Below are 22,471 nucleotides of genomic sequence, written 5' to 3'. Positions count from 1 at the left end.
GTCTAAGTTAACACTGGTCAGCACTAAGAACCAGTCAGGCTCGGGTACAAGAACATTTTTTGTTTGATAGTTCCCTATCAAAATATGTTCTTGTACCAGAGCCTGATTGGTTCTTAGTGCTGACCGGTGTTAATTTAGTCGACTAAAATATTTTCATTAGTTGTGACCAATGAACACATGGGGGCATGTTATTGACCAAGCTGTGCTACTGCTTCAGCAGACTTCCATCGTCTGTCTGACAGGGTACCTGAGTCACAAGACTGGCTGCACAGCATTACGAAAAGAGGTAAAGCTACATGCGTGAGTAGGGTTGATTTATAATAAGTAGGGGGAAGTAGAATTGTAGCCTATAGAAACCAGTGCAATATTTGTTTTCATTTTCCCAAATAAAAGATTACTTGATTTATTGCTAGGTGCAGCAGCCCCATTTTTTGCTTCTGTATAGTTTTTGAAGCTCCAATGAATCCCTTCTGCCAGGATGACACCCTGGTAAAAGGTATCCAGGTTCCCTAATTTCAGAGGCAACCCTAACATGACAGCCCCCTCTTGGAATTTATAAAAACACCACAAATGTCTCCAAGACATACAAATTCTTGTCTAATAATCGTATATACACAGCCTTATGTTAAGTTAATTATGGTTGACATAATATTTTGGTAGAAATGACTCCTGCTGGTAGATCAACTTACCCGTTCAATGGTAAAGTTGCCATCTGTTGTGTTTCTTCTGTAGGTCATATATTCTGTGGCGTACTAAAAAATGGAATAAAGTATTCACATTACACCCACACTGAAGAACTTATTGACTATATGTTAAATTTTATGCAGCAAATTTATTGTAATCAGAGGAACATCTAACATCTATGTGGTCCATTTTATTTGAGATGGATCAATATTCATGGGAATGCAAGTTACAGGACACACCACTGGTCACTAAAATGAAACATTCAGTACGTTGCTACAATACATGCACATTTCCCCATGTTTTTCTCTCTTTCTGTTACATGTACAGAAAATGACCTGTTGATCTCTCCGAAATTTAGTGGGGGACCTAACCTGTTAGGGCTCCGTGTACACTGAGGCCCGGATTCACGTAGATGCGCGTATCTTTGTACGGGCGTAACGTATCCTTTTTACGTTACGCCTCCGCAACTTTGACAGGCAAGTGCCGTATTCTCAAACCAAAGTTGCGGCGGCGTAGCATAAATAGGCCGGCGTAAGCCCGCCTAATTCAAATGTGGTAGATGTGGGCGTGTGTTATTTAAATTTAATGTGACCCCACGTAAATGACGCTTTTGAAAGCTTTTTAAAAGTATCCCAGTGCGCATGCTCCAAATTAACCCGCAAGAAGCCAATGCTTTCGACGTGAACGTAAATGACGCCGAGCCCTATTCGCGAACGACTTACGCAAACGACGTAAAATTTTCAAAATTCGACGCGGGAACGATGTCCATACTTAACATTGGTACGCAGCATGTACGCCTCATATAGCAGGGGTAACTTTACGCCGGGAAAAGCCTACTGCGTCGGCCCTACGTTTGTGAATTCGCATATCTAGCCGATTTACATATTTCTAGGTGTAAATCAGCATACACGCCCCTAGCGGCCAGTGTAAATATGCAGTTAAGATACGACGGCGTAAGAGACTTACGCCGGTCTGATCTAATACAAATCTATGCGTAACTGATTCTAAGAATCAGGCGCATAGATACGACGGCTCGGACTCAGAGTTACGACGGCGTATCTGGAGATATGTTGGCGTAACTCGTACGTGAATCCGGGCCTGGGTGTTTAGTCTCAGTGCATGGAACTCTATGGGAGGCTGACAGCTGCTGTGACTGGATGGAGCTGGGCAGTGCACTCAGTGGTACTTTAATTTAGGGCTGTATGTGTTCAGGATGAATGGACAGAATACAGACTTACATTGTAGGAATTCATCCCTGGGCTCATACTGCATTCAAAATAAGTATAGCTAGGTGCACCGCGCTGCACCATTCAGCAGCAGCATCTATCAGCCTAACAAGCCGCTGACAGAGCCCTACCCCAATGGCTAAATGCAGGACCCCCATGTACCAAGGTTAAACAGCCCAGTGTGTGTGGGGCGTTAACCTGACAACACAGTTCCTTTGATGCACTGAAATCCCAAATAGTGTTGTCCTCTCTGGCTGAGTTCTCTCCTGATGAGTCCATCAGAACAGCTCTCTTTCTCCTCAAACCCTACAACATGGCGGAGCTGTTCTGTAGTCTAGAAGTCAAAAACTCAGGCAGGGCTGAAAACACTAATTAGGATTTCAGTGAAACATGGGCAAAATTGCCAGCTCAAACAGGACATTAGGAGCCCACTGGATTCTTGGCAGAATCATCAGGTATTTTTCTGCAGCTTTTTTTTTAATTATTTATTTGGCAAAATAACGCAGTACAGAGGTCCAATTCAACAATCATACATCAGTTGGGAACACAATGGTATAGGCCTGGGGCCAGCCACAGGTATGACAATGGTATATAATCCATTAAGGGAGAACATGGCTGAACCATCGACCCAGGTTGACTAGGTCAAAACAGTTGATTGTAGAGAAGAAGCCATGCTTTCCATACACAATGGCTCTCGGTAACCTCTGCATTTTGTAATTGGTTAAAAGGAACACATAGCAAAAGGGAAAAGGGGGGGGCTGTTGGAAAAGACTCCAATCTTCCAAACTTTAAGGTCCCATATGATCCAGCAGCGGCAGCCTGAACTATTAGTGGAAAATTTGTTTATTAGGGATGAGTAAGCCAAAGAGTATTCATAGTCATGTCAGTAAAACCATTTTTTCTGAAATTTTTTCTCATGCGTCTCTTTTAAAATCAAGTCCCCAATCTTATGAATTTCTGTCACTTTTGCCAGCCATGTGGTGATCGGGGTGCTTGATGCTGTTTACAGAAAATGCCGCTTTTCACAACATTCACTAGTAATAATACAGTAGAACTTCTGTACTTCCTTCCAGGAATATCGTGATGGTGGATCCCGTGGAATCTCGCAATCTCTATTTTTTTGGGGTAATTGCGCCCGATACTTGCAGCTTTTTAAAGAGACAAAACGTGGAGAAATGTGCTTTTTTTTTGTAAATATTTACTAAATATGTTTTATTTTCCTGTTTTGCCTGGACATACACTTTATATTTGCACTTTACGCTTTAGTATATTTTCCTTTACTGATGAAGGCCACTAGAGGGCTACAAGTTGAGTCCCAATGGTCAAATAGGATAATGTATATGAGCACCAGAATATAGTTTACAAAACTATCTAATCATGCAAGGCCCCACAATAATCTCATAATCTCCAAGTCTTAACTTTTGTCTCTGTTCTATCCATCAGTTTACGGATCGCTGCACCAAAGATTTAGATGTAACAACAGAACCTATTCCACTATGGCACAACCCCCTCTACCCCGAGATGAAAGCAATCCTTTCAGTTTAATATCTCTTGTCTGGTAAGCAGCATTACTAAGCTTTTTTTTTTGTTTCTTCTAAAAAGGGCACAATATGTTTCAACATCCACAGCAATTAGCTGCAAGGAGAACATGGAAGCAACTGTATGATTTTCAGATTTAAATCAATGGCCGTGATATTTTCCTAAGATACTTATCCCTTGTTTTGAGTTCTGTTCTTTTTTATGTTTGGAAAGGAAATAGATACCAAAGATAAAGCTTATTGATAGCCAAGTATTACAAGTAACCAGTCCAATAAAAGCAAACCTATTAAATCCAGAAATATTTTCATGGTTAAAGGGCCTGCAGACATGAGTAAATGTTCCCCTGATCCAGCCCATCACAGCGGGATCAGGCAGTGATTTTATATCTCTAGTTTTTTATGTCAACATTTCCCAGTATTTGCTTTATGGAACAAACTAATTGACTGGAATGAACTTTCTTTACCAATTGCTGTTAAGTTTCTATAAGAAGAAGCCAGAAATCTAGGTGCTCCCTCTTCCATAGGTCAAAACATGCACATTTATCTGCTGCAAATGTGGATTGTTGTACAGCAATTTTTCAAAAGAAAAGTTTTTGATTGGCCATCTAGTGTCTGTAGGCACTTACAGGGTTGCCATAGATGGCCCAGTTATTATACAGTGGATCCAGAAAGTATTCACAGTGCTTTACTTTTTCCATATTTTGTTATCTTACAGCCTTATTGGGTTAAAGCGTTTGTTACTCTAAAAAAAAACAAAAAACATTTTTTTTAACCACTTGCTGATCAACCACCGCAAAATGCTTAGTATAATAGATACACCCAGCCGTGATGTCCGCCAGCCACCAAAAATCACATGTACAGTACATAAGTATTTACAGCTCTTGCTATGACACTCAAAACTGAGTCTTGTTTCCACTGATCATCCTTGAGATATTTCTACCATTTAATTGGAGTTGATTGGACATGTTTTAGAAGGGCACACACCTGTCTATATAAGGTCCCACAGTTAACTCCCCGGCCAAAATTAACAAGCGGGCGAGAAGGACCTTAGTCAGGGAGGCGACCAAGAACCCAATAGTCACTTTGACAGAGCACCAGTGTTTCTCTGTAGAGAGAGGAGAACCTTCCAGAAGAACAACTATCTCTGCAGCACTCCACTAATTAGGCCTGTATGGTAGAGTGGCCAGACAGAAGCCACTCCTCAGGCACATGACAGGCCACCTGGAGTTTTCCAAAAGGTACCTGAAGGACTCTCAGACCATGTGAAACAAAATTCTCTGGTCTGTTGAAACAAAGATTGAACTCTTTGGCCTGAATGGCAAGCGTTATGTCTGGAGAAAACCAGGCGCTTATCACCTGGCCAATAGCATCCCTACAGTGAAGCATGGTGGTGGCAGCATCATGCTGTGTTTTTCAGGAACTGGGAGACTAGCTCTGGACCTCAGACTGGGGCGGAGGTTCATCTTCCAACAAGACAATGACCCTAAGCACACAGCCAAAATAACAAAGGAGTGGCAACAGGACAACTCTGTGAATGTCCTAGACTGGCCCAGCCAAACCCCAGACTTGAACCCAATTGAACATCTCTGGGGAGATCTGAAAATGGCTGTGTACAGACACACCACATCCAAACTGATGGAGCTTGAAGGGTCCTGTAAAGAAGAAACTGCATAAAAATAGGTGTGCATCATACTCAAAAAGACCTGAGGCTGTAATTGATGCCAAAGGAGCTACAATGAAGTATTGAGCAAAGGCTGTGAATACTTACTAAATGTCCTTTTTTCATTAAATATTTTTAATAAATTTGCAAAGATTTTAAAAAAACTTCTTTCACGTTGTCATTATGGGGTATTGTTTCAATAATTTTGAGGAAAATAATGAACTTAATCCATTTTGGAATAAGGCTGTAACATAACAAATTGTGGAAAAAAGTAAAGTGCTGTAAATACTTTCCGGATGCATTGTAAGCAATGCCTCTGATTTAAGTTTACCTTGGGACATACAGGCTATCTGTCACCTTCCAAGGGGGTGAGAATAAGTACTCATTGTTACACACGTACATTTTCCAACTTCTTTTTCTTGCAGGACCTGATTCTTTTCTTCTAAATGAACCAAAAGCCATGGCTTGGTTTAGGTCTCAAAAATTACCAGGAAGTAACAGAAGATGAGAGCCTCAGCAAGATAGTTTGAGTCTTGAATAGACTTTTTTTGTCCAAAAAAAACTTTAAATTACAAATCAGATGCGTTTTGGTGGGTTCCATAGAACTCTAAACTGGTTTGAGTAAATTCTAGATGGTGTATATGGTTCCATGAACCTGCTCCAGTCGCTGGTTTGGCAATGCAGTTCACTGAGATACAACCTCTGATGCCTCGTACACACGGTCAGACTTTCCGAGAAAAAAGTCAGACAGGCTTTTTTTCTCGGAAAGTCTGGCCGTGTGTAGCCTCCATCTGACTTTTTTTGTCGGAAGTCCGACGGACCTTAGATAGAGAACCTGTTCTCTTACTTTCCGTCGGACTTCTGACGGACTCACGGCGGACTTTTGCATGGTCAAAAACCCGACCGTGTGTACGAGGCATTAGAGAACCATTTATACAGAATTAGCTCAAACCAGTTTTGTTTTGGAGCCTGGATAAAAGGGGCACCAAAACACATTGGCTCTGTAATAAATGTTTTTGGACAGAATAGATGTATTGTGGATGTAAACTACCTTGCTGGTAGTCTCATTTTATATGTCTTACTTAGTAATTAACATGTCCGGTGCCAGAACTTAATATATCTGTTCAGAGGGCAGGTAGATATCCCATCTGTTCAATTTTGGTAGTCTAAATTCGCCATATATTTTATATCACAACTCATGAGAGAGTCTTACCGATCTAAAGGCTGCAGCAACAAGGTTTGCAGGCATCAGGTTTCTGTAAATAAAAGAAGGAAGATTTTTCTTTTTACTAACATGATATTAATTACCCAAGTGAAACATTATGTAAGCCAGAAAATAGTTTAATTGACCTTTCCTTTTCAGTTGATTTTATTACTATATAGAGCTTAAACAATATTAACCTTTGTAACTCCCATATAATATTTATTACTTTATATCCATACCAGGTTCACCTTTCAGAATCCAGTTCTAATGCCGCGTACACACAATCATTTTTCGGCATGAAAAAAAACGTTGTTTTTCAAAAATGTCATTTAAAATCACATAATTTTTCAGGTTCTGAAAAACGACAAAAAAAAAATTCGAACATGCTGCATTTTTTTACGTTGTTTTAAACGATATCGTTTTTTTTTGTAAAAAATGATCGTGTGTGGGCTAAAACGACGTAAAAACCTGCGCATGCTCAGAAGCAAGTTATGAGACGGGAGCGCTCGTTCTGGTAAAACTACCGTTCATAATGGAGTAAGCACATTCATCACGCTGTAACAGACAGAAAAGCGCGAATCGTCTTTTACTAACACGGAATCAGCTAAAGCAGCCCAAAGGCGAATGGAACTTCCCCTTTATAGTGCCGTCGTACGTGTTGTACGTCACTGCGCTTTGCTAGATAATTTTTTAAAACGATGGTGTGTAGGCAACATCGTTTTAATAAAGAAGTTGTGAAAACTTTGTTTTTTCGACATGCTGAAAAACAAAGTTTTTTTCATGCTGAAAAATTATCGTGTGTACGCGGCAATAAGATCTTTTAGGAAAGTCAAGACTTTCCCACCTCAGATACCACTATTGGATTTAACCTGATTATCAATTTTTCTCTTGAATTCTTCATAGAGACAGAAAATAAATGTAAGAAATAGGCCTTAACCAAATGCTACAGTGATGGCCCTTAAGGCAGGAAAGCTCAGGATCTTCAGCCAAAAATCTCACACATGATAAGAAAAAGTTGAGGTTCCTTCAGTGAAAACTGCACAATAAAACTATCAGGCCCGGATTCACGTAGAAGCGTGTATCTTTGTGTGGGCGTAACGTATCTTATTTACGTTACGCCTCCGCAACTTTGACAGGCAAGTGCCGTATTCTCGAACCAAAGTTGCGGCGGCGTAGCGTAAATAGGCCGGCGTAAGCCCACCTGATTCAAATGTGGTAGATGTGGGCGTGTGTTATGTAAATTTAATGTGACCCCACGTAAATTGCGCTTTTTACGAACGGCGCATGTGCCGTCCGTGAAAGTATCCCAGTGCGCATGCTCCAAATTAACCCACAAGAAGCCAATGCTTTCGACGTGAACGTAAATGACGCCCAGCCCTATTCGCAAACAACTTACACAAACAACGTAAAATGTTCTAAATTCTACGCGGGAACGACGTCCATACTTAACATTGGTACGCCTCATGTACGCCTCATATAGCAGGGGTAACTTTACGCCGGGAAAAGCCTAACGTAAACGGCGTATCTGTACTGCGTCGGCCGGACGTACGTTCGCGAATTGGCGTATCTAGCTGATTTACATATTTCTAGGCGTAAATCAGCATACACGCCCCTAGCGGCCAGCGTAAATATGCAGTGAAGATACAACGGCGTAAGAGACTTACGCCTGTCGGATCTAATATAAATCTATGCGTAACTGATTCTAAGAATCAGGCGCATAGATACGACGGCTCGGACTCAGAGTTACGACGGCGTATCTGGAGATACATCGGCGTAACTCGTACGATAATCCGGGCCTCAGTCTATCTATTTATGTACTGTATACGCAGGTTGAAGTAAAGTGTAAACCTTAACTTATCTAAAGCCTAGTCTAAACATTTTTGATGCATTGAATGTTATAGACAAGGGTTTGATCCTTTCTAAGGCTTTTATTCTTGTCTTTGTCCCCACTTGTTCCCACTTCACTCGCTGGGTTTTGGACAGGAAAGAAGACAACTCTCCAAAAATAACAAAAAGGTAATATAATTTTAGTAGTGCAGAGCAAGTTTGCAACCTCTTTAATAAGGAAGACATGTACTCTGTAAGGTATTTCCACAGATTTAGATCTAAAAGCATTATAAAGACTATTCCACCAGCCCTTAATATTGTGTAGCCAAAACATTTTTATTAGAGTAGGGAAGGGTCAAACTGCCAGATGATTACATTTTTTGCTGTCTGTGTACCTTTTGGGAAATTTACCTTTACTTCCTGTCCCACAAAGACAACAAAAAGTTAGAGAAAATCTCCCAAAGCGAGGGAATTACTCCTCTTTTAGAGTTGTTCCCAGAACATTTGTGACCCCTCACCTCTTGTTCTTAGAACAACTCTAAAATGTTGAATTTTCCTTCACTTTTTTTCTTGGTAACAATGGTCATCAATACAGGTAGAGCGGCGATAGAGTCATCAATAAAAGCTTGACAGAGGGTCTACCCTTTCTCCATTCAATTCAAAATAAGAAAGCATTTTTTGCTCAGAGCTACATTTTAAAACAGGACAACAGCCAGGTCAAAACCTTTCCATGTGGTTATTTTTCTTCCATACTTTGACCCAGGGCTGGACTGGGACAAAAATTTGGCCCTGGACTTCATCCAGACCGGCCCACTTTAATTCAATAAAATTCTGCCCCCACCCCCCTGAAAAATCACGCCCACCAAAAGGCCCCTACATCCATTATTGTATATCATGAGAGGGAGAGAGGGAGGGTTGAGGGAAAGGGGGTGAGAGAGGGGAGTGAGTGTAAAAGAGAGGGGGTGAGTATAGGACCCCTTTTTACACTGAGGCGTTTTTTAGGCGCTTTTGGGCTAAAAATAGCGCCTGTAAAGCAACTGAAAAACGCTTCTGCTGCAGTCCCAGTGTGAAAGCCTGAGTGCTTTCACACTGGGGCGCTGCCAGGGCATTAAAAAAAGTCCTCCAAGCAGCTTCTCTGTTTTAAAAAACGGCCCACTGAGCCATCGGCCCACCGGGAAACTCCCTGTAGTCCCTATGGCCAGTCCATCCCTGCTTTGACCTTATTTGATCACAGAAACATTAAAGTACCTTGATATGCTTACAGAATGTTAAAAACATTACTGTAATAATACATTTTTACATTTGGCAGAGCATTCAATTGTAGTTGGATTCAGGATGGTGGATGGGAGGAATGACCCAGCAGTAGAAGGTTGAGAACAGTTATTGTGTGCTATTGTGCGATCTGCTGATCTTGATATCACTGCAATCAAGCACAGCATCTCCAGGCTAATATGTAATCAACATAAGTGAAGAACAATGCACATTTAATGATACCATCAATTTTCTCTTATTTGCATGCCAATGAAATTACCTGTTGATCCCGCTATTTGTCTGCTGTTCACAGGATTTTTAGTGGAAGCTGTTGCTGTTAAAATAACTGCAGCATTGGCAGCCCATTTGTTTTGAAAATGCTATTTTATAGTCCAATATAGAGTGTCCCATTGAGGAGATTTTCCTTCACTTCCTCTACTGTAGACACAACAGGAAGTGGAAGTAAATCTATCCAAAGGGAGGAACAGCTTCATTAGGGGAGAAAGTGAATATCCCTAACGAAAAACGGTTGTGTATGCGGCATAAGTCTATGTTACTGAACTTGAATAAAGCCGGGTACACACGGGCCCAATGTTGAGAGACATTTACGGGTTAAAAAGTCTGACATTCTGCCCATGTGTTTGGAAAACCAGCAGCCGACCGACTCCTGATCAGTGCTCTCAGCCAATGGCAGAGAGCGCTGATTGGAGTGTGTCAGAATACAACAGCTCAGCGGGGGAGATCAATGTATATGCTGTACAGTCCATGGTCGCTTATCTCGCACCCAATCCCGTACTACCGGAGGGGTGTGGTTAAAGAACTGTTCTAAGAGTACCAGCTGGGTGATGTCCTCTATGGTATGAGTGTGGCTTCCCTGGAACCAGCCCTTAAGCTTCTGCTGCAGACGATGTGCCCACTCCACGTATGTTATGTTGGTTTGTTTCCAGGATTCTCGAAAACTTAATCCGGCTGGCTTCGGGTGTAATGGCAAATCGGGCTAGCAAAGCTTCTTTTACCCGGTCATAGTCTTTAGCATCCTCGTCCTCCAGGGCCCGATACGCATCCGCCGCTCTGCCAGTTAAATTACTCGCCAGTAAGGAGACCCAATCTTGGGACAGTACTTCATGTATCCAGCATAGTCTCGTCTCAAAGTCCTGCAGGAATGCTTCAATTTCCTCTCCTTCCTTTAATAGTTTGAACACCCGAAAGGGTGCCGCTCTCGTTCTCCCTCTTGTCGCTGTCGTTCTCTCTCTTGTCGCTCTCGTTCTTTCTCTTGTCGCTCATCCTGCAGCTGGATGTCCCTAATGGCATTCTGTATGGCGGTCTCTGATGGGTTAGCACCATATAATGCCAACCGCTCTCGAACTTGTTGCTGAAACAAGTCTTCAACTGACCGGGGTCCTGCATCACCATCCCTCTGATCCATCTCGGCTAGCTCACTGATCAGGGTGGCCTTGTTCTTTGTCCCACCGATCCCTCCGCGGCTCTCAAGTAAGTCTTTCAGCATGGTTGTCCTGCAGGCTGCATAGCTGGTCATTGACTGTGGTGGTTTGGAGTGTCCCAGTAACTGGAGAGCAAATCCCACCACTGCCACCCAATGTAACGAGACCCTTGCTCGCTCGATTCCACTCTCCCGACACTCCTCTGCTACTATTGGATCAGATTGCAGATCGCAACGTCTGATGGTTCGGCCATCCGATGCTCCGGGATTCGAACTACAGCTATGTGCGGTTCGAAATCCAATTTTGTTAGCTCAGAACAAACACCAGGCAGGCTGTATGTAAGTTCAAACAGGCGACTCTTTTATTGGATGTACACACACTTTTATACAGCAAGTTGAACCCCCTGCCCCCAACAACTACTTTCCTATTGGTCAATTGTAAAGTACATTGTAGTTCTCAATTATGTCCTCTTAGCCATGCAAATGAGGACTTGAAACAGGGTCAGCAGGGATTGGAGGGGGGGTTAGCCTTAAGACAGGGCAGAAGACCCCCCACTGTGTAACAGATTTCAAGGAGATACACTTCAGCATTCCAAGGTCCATGACATCCTGTGTCTCCAGGGGATGTGATTCTAAAGGGATAACATTCTCATGTCATTAGGTTATTTTGGACCCTAAGGTATAGTTACCTATATATGGAATTTCCCTCCTGTTGATCCCGGTCTACTTACCCCCTCTGGTCATGGCTGCAATGTTTGCTGAACTAAGTGTGCATTTTGCCTCATTGCCTAGCTGTCCTATGCTCATTCTTGGGGATTTTAATTCTGTGTTGCAGCCTGAATTAGATAGATTGAAGCCTCTACAATCTGAATCAAAATTGTTTTGTGTGTGGTGTGATACCTATGGATATGTGGATAATGGCGTTGGTAGTATTCCAGGGACAAGGTGTTCTCCTGCCAGTCCAGGTCTTATGCTGCCCTCTCCAGATTGGACTATGCACTGGCCACGGGTGACCTTTTGCCCTGTGTTCAGTCCATAGCATATCTGTCCCACACAGTGTCTGATCATTCCATAGTACAGGTGGGTTTGACTTGGGCCAAAGACCGTTGTTTTGGGCTTGGAGACTCAGCGCTCTCTGGATCTCCAGGCTGCAAATATTTGAGTCCATTCCAACTGACATGGTCAACTACTGGTCCTCTAATTCTGACTCTGCAGCAGGGGGGCCTGTCTGGGATGCCTTTAAGGCAGTGGTTCCTATATCTCAAGCATTAAGCATTATAGATCCTTTGGGCGGGCCACGCAGGAGGCTTCCAAAACTTACTGAATGAGGCACGCTCCCATCATACGGGTAACCCGTCCTCTGAGACTCATGGTATGCTGACGGATGCTCATAGGGCGCTGTAGCTTCATATGGTGGATTTGACTAGGAAGCAACAATTGTACCTCTCTGCTTGTATTCATGAGCATGAGGGGAAAACGGTAGGCTTCTTGCATATCTCACCCCCACACAGACTTTCAGGTCAATTCGATTTCTGAAATTCAACTCCCAGACGGGTCAACTACCTCTGACACATTGACTATCAACCATACCGTTGCAGAATTCTATAGCAGGTTATATGAGGATACAGCTGTACCTCCCGAGCAAGCCTTTATGGGTTTCTTTCTTTGACCTCCAAGCACTTAGAACCCCCCGGGAACTCCTCTGAGATAAACCTATCACATCAGAGGAGGTAACTACGGTCATACATTTATTACCAACTAGTAAAACTCCGGGCCTAGATGGCCTCCCCTCAGAATGGTACCAGGCACATATAGAGGACTTGGCTCCCAGGCTCCTTACGACATACCAGGACTCTCTTAAGCAGGGGAAACTTCCTGACTCTATTAATGAAGCACTTATTGTTGTTATACCCAAACCTGGTAAGGATAGGCTGAAATGTGGGTCCTATTGTCCCATATCTCTCTTGAACAATGATGCAAAAATTCTAGCAAAAATTCTTGCTCTCAGACTTCAGACGGTTATTTTATCTCTCATACCGATGGACCAATCCAGTTTTATGCCTGGCAGGAGCACCTTTGATAAAATTCCTAGGCTATTCCTACATGTCCATACAAGTGCATCACTTGTGAAACGTGGTGGGTTGGTTCACTCTTTAGACGTGTTAAAAGCCCTTGCCACTGTGAGTTGGTCCTTCTTGTGGGAAACTATGACACGGATGAGTTTTGGTTCGCACTTTGTCTAGTGGGTTTGGCTATTATATGCTGACCCATGGGCCAGAGTCCGCACCAACAAAGATATTTCCGGGTAATTTTCCTTGCAGAGGGGCACCAGGCAGGGGGGCCTCTCTCTCCATTTCTGTTCGCGCTGGCCATTGAGCCTTTGGCCCTAGCGGTGCGGCATCCGCTCTGGTTCAATAGAGGAGAAGATCTCTCTCTACGCGGACGATGCCCTTATATACTTGGATGCTAGAAAGAGCTTATTCACTAAGCTGCTGCATGTAGTGGAGGAGTTTGGAGCGGTTTCAGGGCTTCGGGTGGGTTGGGAAAAATCTCTGGCATTTCCCATAGGCCCTTCTATTCCCACTGAATATCTACAGAGGTCACATCTGCAATTAACGTCATCCTTTAAATACCTAGGCATCCAAATACATGGTGATCTCTCTAAATACGAAGAACTCAATATTACTCCTATAGTCAAACAAATGATGCACAGGTTTCATACCTGGATGTCATTGCCCCTCGATTTAATTGGCTGCATAAATATCTTTAAAATAATTTTCCTGACAAAATGTTTATATTGTTTTCGTGCTGTCCCCATTTTTCTCCCCAATTTTTTTTTTGCAAAAGTGGACTTCACCCTTTCTTCCTTTTTCTGGAATGGTTACAGCAACGTATAGCCAAGCCCTCACTACAGGCAGGTAAGGCCGTGGGAGGCCTGGCATGTCCAAACGTAAGGAATTATTTTATTGCTTCCCAACTCACCTACGTTCATGCTTGTTTACACTCTGACCTCCAAACTCCCTCCACATTCAGCCCTCTTTGGACCCTCCACCTCTCTCAGGGACAAGCTACATAGGTCAAGGAGATCCGGTGGCTCCAGATTTTCTCCTGTTGATGTTAGTTTTGTGGCATGGAGGGAGGGGGGAAAAATTCTGACACAGGCCTTTTTGGGTATGTCGCCATAGATCCCCGTGTGGAAGAATCCTAATCTCTCTGAGCTCTTTGGTCACCCGGACTGTCCCTAGTGGGGTCGATTTGGAGTTACTCATCTCTCTCATATAGTTGAGGATAATACCTTGGTGCCCTTTGACACACTTAGACATAAATATGGCCTTGAAAATAAGTTCTTATTTAAAATATCTTTTACCACGACATGCTATTCGAGCACAGTTTGGGTCATTGACCATTGAACTCATGTAATCTTCTATAGAGGACCTCTTATCATTTCCGGAGATCTCCAAGTTGGTGATGACCTGTTATGGTCGCCTCCAGTTGGTGGGGGCTAATCCTTTCCTGAACTCTCATCGCAAATGGCTGCTGTCAATGCCCTAACTTTCTGAAGAGGACTGGGAAGAGGCAACCGAGATATGTTTTCAGGATATAATCAGCACTGCTGACCTATTGATCCAATTTAAGTTCATACATCACTTACGCTACACACCAGCCAGGCTAGTTTGGATGGGACTGGGTCAGGATATTGCATGTTCTAGATGTTCAGATTTGATTGCTGCCAACTTTTTTCATATGTTTTGGAACTGTCCTGGACTCTCGACCTATTGGAAGGATCTATTTGCCTATTTTTGACCACAAGCTTCATTTGCCAATACCTCATATCCCGGAGGTTGGACTTTTAGGTGTCCTTAATGATCATGTTACTCGTACACATGCTAGGACTTTGTTACATATACTGTTATTTTATGCACGTAAAACCATCTTATTGCATTGGAAGGATGTAGGCTCTCTTTCGGCTGACGCCTTCTTCTGTAGCGTTCATGGGGTTCTCCCCAATTTAAATTGATATATAAAAGTAGGACATGCCCTAAGAAATTCACCAAAATACGGCAACCATGGCTAGATGTCTTAGAGGATTTCTTGGGGGGATGTCCTATCATCACAACTTACTTAGTGAGTCTCTATCCACTAATGTAGCATTGGAACAGTGATCTGAAAGTTGGCTACACATTAGCCAGGGATTTTTCTGTGCGGAATTATCATAGGGGGACCTTGAAAATGTACCATTGATACAGGGTCGTATGTGGCTTAGGTGGTATAGGCTTGAATGTGTGTGAATGTTGTTGGGGTTTTTCTTTGTTCTCTCCACAAACTACCTGCTTATTGTCCATTAATGAATACTTGAATAGGTATATCCATTAGTGCCTTATGTACATATAATAGGGCTTTCTCAAATTTGACTTTGAAAGTGCAAATATACTTTAACGCTCATAAATGCATACATTCTGAGTCCTCATGTCTCATGTACTCTTAACTTAGTTAATTCATCCCTATGGAAAAAAGTGCCAGCTAAACCTTGTTCACCTAATGGAAAACAGAACAGAGTACAGCAGGACACAGACACACAGCAGTGCCCTCGTACATGAACCCTCTCTTCAATTACATGGTGAACTGTGTCCAATTCAGTAGGTAAAAATGACACTTTTTACCTCTAACAATAGACTTTAATAAATGTGTTTTGTCTGGTAAAATGTTTAATCAAGCGGCAGCTCAGGGCAATGTGACCCAAAATGATAATCTCTGACAAATACCTTTCATCAGGTTCAAAAACGCAAATATAACAAGACATCTTTACCAAAGGAGGTAAAAGTTTATGAAGGATGAATCCAGGACCGATATAGCAGCCAATGTGGTATCAAGAAGCATGGTGTCCTCATGGCTAAATTCACCAAAGCATAACACGTGCATAATTTTTGTTATCTTTTGTATTATTTTATTTTTATTTTTACATACATTTTTTTGGATCGTTCTTTCACTAATGGTATAAACAGATCAGCAACATTTTTAATATGTACTTTATATCATCACTTTTCTATTTTTTTTTAATTGTAAAAGTTGGTTGAGGAAGATGATCATAAAAGTTATTTCTCCTTAAAGTGGTGGTAAACCTTCAGGTTTAAAAAAAAGAAAAAAATAACAAACATGCCTATACTTACTTGCTCTGTGCAATAGTTTTTCACAGAGCAGCCCCAAATTCTCTTCTTCTGGGGACCTCCAGGCCCCCCTCTTAATCAGGTGCCCCAAGGAAAGTCGCTTGAAAGCCATTGAAACAGACATCAGGACTCATGTCACAGGATTTTATTGACAGCAGCAGGAGCCATTGTGTATGTTAATATCAATTTGTCCAATGAGGAGAGAGACAACAGCTCACGCTGCTGCATTTGTGTACATCACTGGATCGGATCGGACTCGGGTAAGAAAAAAGGGTAGGAGGGGGGTCTGGTGGGGAGTGGCAGCACAGTTGGTTTTTCACCTTAATGCATAAATTGCATCAAGGTGAAAAACCTTAACGTGGATGTAAACCCTTACATATACCCAGTGAAGTGAACAGCCTCAGATGATACACAGGTATTAAACAAATCTCCCTACATAAGTTTTGTATGTATATCTGCTGTCTTCAGATTTATACACTGTTTAGAAAGTGCATGTCCTGTTAGAATTTTCTCTTCCTGTTCCAGCAGGGGGAGGGTAGTCTTGCCATACACTGTGAGATAGCTAATTGGAGGAAAGGCACACACCCCCTCTCCTCATAGGCAGAGACTTGCATAGTTGTGCTGTAAATTGACCAGCTGTCTACTAATCTATTTATAGCACCCGCCCTGACAAAAATTTCAGACTGTTTTTATCACAGGTGTCAGAGAACTTGTCAGAAGTTATCATGCTGATAACAGAATAACGGGGCAGGAGAAAGCCACAGGACTTAGGGCTTTGGAGAGAGATAAGAAAACACTGCAGATTTACGTGCCCATCTCAAATTTCATGAATCAGGTTTACATCCACTTTAAGGCTTTAGAACCATTTTAATATAAAACTAGCTTCTGGCTGGCAAAAAATGTGAGCCTAAACAATGAGTCTATTGAGAAGAGAAGGAAAAGAAAACATTTTTACTAGTGGCAAATATATATATATATATATATATATATATATATATATATATATATATATATATATATATATGTGATCATAATTGGTTCTTCTTTACAGGCCTTCTTTTTATTTTTTATTTTATAACAAATATGTCATACTTGCCTGCTCTGTGCAATTGTTTTTCACAGAACGCCCCTGATCCTCCTCTTCTAGGGTCACCCTCACGTGATCCTGGCTCTTTCTGTTCTTTGTATGCCACTATAGGAAGCCGCTTCCTATGCTGGCACATGTGCAGGCTCGATCCTGAGCCTTGCTGTGTGTGTCTACTGACACACATTGTGCTGCTCGGCCCTGTCCCCTGCTTGTTTGTCACTGAAAATAGTTGACAGTGAGAATCCAGTGAGGAGGGAGAGAGAGAAATTCTTGAACACAGACCTGGATCGAGATAAGGCTCAGGTAAGTATTTAGGGGGGGCTGCTTTTTCAAATAAATAAAATAAAACAGTAAAGTTATCCTTTTTTTTTGATTAATGTGAAAGATATAAGAGTAAATAGATACCCAACATGTCACACTTTAAAATTGCACACATTCATTGAATGGCACCAAACTTTGGTACTTAAAAATCTCTATAGGCGGCACTTTGCTACAGGTCACAGTAGAGGTCCTGGGCTACAATTATTGATCTTGCTCTAAGATTCACAGTAATATCTCACATATGCGGGCTCGATGTATGAATGCGTTCTCTTTTGCGTGTGAGCACACAGGGACGGGGCGCTTAAATTTTTTTTTTTATTGTTTATTTTTTTTTTTACACTTTCCCTTTAAAAAAATAGTTTTAATCACTTTTATTCCTTCTACAAGGAATGTAAACATCCCTTGTAATAGGAATCGTGTGTGACAGGTTCTCTGTATAGAAAGATGTGGGGTCTATAAGTCCCCACATCTCTCCTCCAGGCTGGAAAGGCTTGGATAAAAAAAAAACAATTAACAAACTCCGGCTTTCTTGCCAAGTCCCCAGCATTGTTTTCTTCCGCTGGCCTGGATGTGACATTATAATGTTGTGCCCGGGCCCCTGAGAGTCATAGAGACTGCCGGGGACCATCTGGCCCTCGGTTTTCTCTATGGCTAAATTTCGGCATCGGCGGATTCCTTCTTTGGCTCACCGATCGCACGGGTGAGCCGGTACAGCACTGGAGGGCAGCGAGAGGGGGCATCCCTTTCCGCCGCCTGTAAGAACAATCAAGCGGCTAAACTGCTGCTATGATTGTCCTTACATTGCAGGGAATCGCTGGCTGAACACAATTATATCTGGATGATGTCTGTAGCTGCAGGCATCATTCAGATATCCCCACTCAAAGCCCAGGTCATCATATTACGTACCTTGGGGGGAAAGTGGTTAAACAAACTTTATTGAGATGTCAAACATAAAGCTTAATTGCTGAACATGCAGTATGAGTCCGTGGATTGCCTCACACTGCACTGTGGTGAAAAAAGTACTTTTGAACTGAATGGTGTGAACATAGGAGTCAAGACATTTTGCCCTATCCATGTTGTGGGACTGTGCTGGAATAACTGCCCAATGCATGGTAAAAATCCTGAAGCCACTTTACCACTTTAGGTGTTTCAACAGTAAATGCACATTTCATGGAATAACATAACAATTCCATAGCTAAGTGATTTTTCTATTTGTGAATTTAACATCTACTTAATTCCAAAAAAAAAAGCAATGGTTCTGAACCTTTGTAATGCTGGCCATACACTATACGAAAAATTGCCCGAAATTCGGTCATTCAGACAGTTCGTTCGTTTTTCGAACAGTTAATGGCCACAACATTGATAATCGTTGGGACGTTTCTTTTGACCCAAAAAAAGTTTGCCGAACGAACGATAAATCGGAAGGTTAATGTCTTTCCCGTCCAAACTTTCTGCACTAGGTATATGTAAAAAAAATAACCATTTTTTATTTTATTTATGTCCACTGAATGATTTATCGGTCATTACATGATGCCAATATCGTTTGCTCTCACAGCCGAACGTTCGTTTTTCGAAAGTTCGTTCGGACGATTTTTCGTAGAGTGTATGGCCAGAATAAGAACCTTCAGAACAGGGTGGTTGACTGTACTACTCCAAATTATCACCTGAAACCCTTTCAAACATACAGCATTCATTGGTCATTTCAACTGGTATAGATCTTGCCACTTACGATAATAGCAGGGTAATTGGGTGGTTAATTAGCAGCACCCAAATGTTATCAAAGTAGGAAGCTGAAACTTTTCCTGGGGAAGATACTTGCTAATGATGGGTAGCAACTTTTTTTTTTTACTGGAAGGTAGTTTGTTCTGCAGACAAGATATAAAATCTACCTGTGCGTTTTACTAATTTGGACTGAGATGGCAGCATTGCTTTGTGCCAGGGCACACAAACACTAGAGCAGTGGTTCTCAACCTGGGGGTCGGGACCCCCTCGGGGGTCGAATCATGATTTGCCAGGGGTCACCAAACAGTTCTCAGATCAGCATATGACCTTGATCAAGAGCACCTAAGTTGGCTGATCAGAACTCCTCCCCCAGCACTGCCACTGATCCCAAATCCCCCCACCCCCCACCAAGGAGTAAAAATAGAGAATACATGGAAGGGAGAAAAAAAGAGGGGGAGGAACAAAGAAAGGGAGAGAAAGAATAAGAGAACAAAAAATACGGCTAGTGAGAGAGATGGGGAACATTTTTTTTAAGATAGAGAAAGGTAAAAGGGAAAGAAAGGAGAACAAAGAGAAAGAGTGGGACATACTAAAATGTACCATAAGGGGTTTTAATAAAGTACGAGTGGAAGGGACTCGGGAAGCGCTAAATGTCAGTAGGTTAGGGGCTCAAATTACTTGCCTTGCCTTGGGTGCTGACAACCCGCGCTACACAATCATGTTACTGTTAGGGGTCCCCATAACTTGGGTAATTTTATCAATGGGTCACGGCACTAGAAAGGTTGAGAACCACTGCACTAGAGCCTTCCTTACAGACCTCCATCTTCAAGTGGAGACTTCTCCTCTCTCCCATGGAAACTGCATTCCTTTTACTGAATGCTGAACACTGAACAGCAACTGACATGGTCCATAGATGCAGTATAGGTTGCCTGTTTGTTACTGCTTCCTATTATTGCTTTTGCATTTTTTTGTAAAGCAAACCTCAACTTGAAGACAAATGGTCTACCATTAGTAATACAAATGCAGCATCAGTTTCAGGCAGAGAAGACCCCACACTGTTTCTACATAATGCTTTGTAGGATCGGCTGAACATCTACTCAGAGCTTAGAATGTATCCCAATGATCCTCCACGTGTTACTCAGTATTCTACAAGCCTGGGAGCCCCCTACGAGGGTGCTTCTGACGCCTCTTAAGCCACAGCATATCCCTTCTAACCAATGAAATCTATTGTATTTGCCCAAAACAACCAATCACTGAGTAGAAGACAGAGTTTCAAGCCTCGTACACATGTATGGGATTCCCGACGGTAAAAAATTGGCCGGGAATCCCGAGGGTAAAACCGAGAACCTGCTCAGTAAGTTTTCCCCCCTACACACGAGAGGTTTTCCCGACAGGAAAACTGCGATGGAGCTTTGGTCGTGAATCCCGGCCGTGTGTATGCTCCATCGCAGTTTTTCACATAGGAAAACTGCCGGATAAAAGATTTCCGGGAAACCCGGCGGGAAAAAAGAGAGCTGGTCCTCTTTTTTTTCCCGACAATTTTCCTGTCGGGAAAACTGCGATACACACAGCCGGTTTTCCCAGCCAAAAGCTCTTATGGCAGTTTTGCCCGACGGGAAAACCGGTTGTGTGTACAAGGCTTTACAGTTTTATCCAAAAGTGGTCCTAGACTAAATGTATTAAGGAACGCTAAAAGCTCATAATGTATTCATTTAATAAAAGTAATGGCTATTGGAAGCTCTATTTGACATGATGTATTAAAAGTGTTGTTCCTTTTTAAAGCTTTAGCACAAGCTATAATGGCAGTTCTAACTTCCTTTATCCATGTCTTTCCTTAACTCTATGTAAATCAATACATTTAGAATATTTATTAGTAGGGTTAATTTGCTGGATGCAAGGAGAGTTTTTAAATGTATATTGTCATGTAAGAAAAATTACTAACATACAATAAAGAATTGCTGACAAGAAGCCCATCGTCCATAAGATAAGCCGAGAAAACAGAAGATTTGGGTGGTATGTTTTTGTTCTGTTCAGAATATTCTCTTATGTTAGTGAATAACGTGTTCTTCACTTATTCTGTGTCAGAAGTGTACTGCTTTCTTTGGTGCAATAAAGCTCTCAGCATTCAGCAGCCGTATTTTGGAAGTCTATTCATACAGTAGCAGTGTGCTTTCTAGAGAACAAAGAGCTGAAACTTGGGGCATCTGGCAAAGTTCCTGTTCTTTGAAAGGCTCTCCGTCAGTAGCCTGGCTCTTTCTCAGTTCTTAGTCTGTAGCACTGTTTAGCAATTTAAAATAGGACTCCCATTACATTTCCTCCATTCAAAGACACACATACTGGTATTTCCTTACATATTCCTACCATGAGAGTATAACAATACAGGTTGCAGGCATATCATCTTGCATGTACAGTATGAGTTCACTTGACTGGATAACTCAAATATTAAATAACATCAACCTGGATAGGTTTATCTGTTTACCAAAACTTGTATTGGCCTTCATAATGATTATATTACCAACAATTCTGGATCTAACCCCACTAAACACTTTCAAACAATCTGTACCCCATACTTATTCACATAGAGTGGGGGGCTGGGATCTGGGGCCCCCTTATTAAAGGGGGCTTCCAGATTCCGATAAGCCCCCCGCCCGCAGACCCAGACAACCAACAACCAGGGTTGTCGGGAGAAGGCCCTTGTTCTCATCAACATGGGGACAAGGTGCTTTGGGGTGGGGGGTGCAGGACCCCCCTGCCTCAAAGCACCCACACCCCCATGTTGAGGGCATGTGGCCTGGTACGGTTGAGGAGGGGGGCTCTCTCATCCCCACCCCTTTTCCTGACCTGCCAGGCTGCATGTCTGGTATAGATTTTGGGGGGAACCCCCACGCCACAAGAACAGCATGGGGGTACCCCTTCAAATCCATACCAGACTGCTCTTGGAGGGGGAACCCATGCCGTTTAAAAAAAAAAATTGGCGTGGAATTCCCCTTCATGCACGACGCATGACGAATGCCATGTCCACGCGATTAGTTCATCCGATGAGAACGGACCGATGGACCGTTTTCATCGGTTAACCGATGAAGCTGACTGATGGTCCGTCGCACCTACACACCATCGGTTAAAAAAACGATCGTGTCAGAACGCGGTGACGTAAAACACACGACGTGCTGAAAAAAACGAAATTCAATGCTTCCAAGCATGCGTTGACTTAATTCTGAGCATGCATGGATTTTTAACCGATGGTCGTGCCTACTAACGATCGGTTTTGTCCTATCGGTTAGGAATCCCTTGGTTAATTTTAAAACAAGTTGGCTTTTTTTTTACCGATGGTTAACTAACCGATGG

At 42.4% G+C, this 22,471-nt stretch overlaps 1 protein-coding gene across 1 annotated transcript in view; it reads right to left on the bottom strand.

Annotated features, from left to right (window-relative positions):
- SLC1A4 (solute carrier family 1 member 4) overlaps nt 1-22,471 on the bottom strand; it is a 70,788-nt gene that overhangs the window by 35,867 nt on the left and 12,450 nt on the right. The window contains exons 2-3 of the mRNA XM_040351244.1: nt 6,322-6,364; nt 690-752 (exon numbers count right to left, since the gene is read on the bottom strand). Coding sequence (XP_040207178.1) covers nt 690-752; nt 6,322-6,364 — 106 coding nt within the window. The remainder of the gene's footprint in view (nt 1-689; nt 753-6,321; nt 6,365-22,471) is intronic.

The sequence above is a fragment of the Rana temporaria genome, chromosome 4 (assembly GCF_905171775.1).
Source record: "Rana temporaria chromosome 4, aRanTem1.1, whole genome shotgun sequence".
Taxonomy (NCBI): domain Eukaryota; kingdom Metazoa; phylum Chordata; class Amphibia; order Anura; family Ranidae; genus Rana; species Rana temporaria.
Note: the sequence above shows the minus strand (reverse complement) of the source record. Positions and strands in the feature narration are given on the sequence as shown.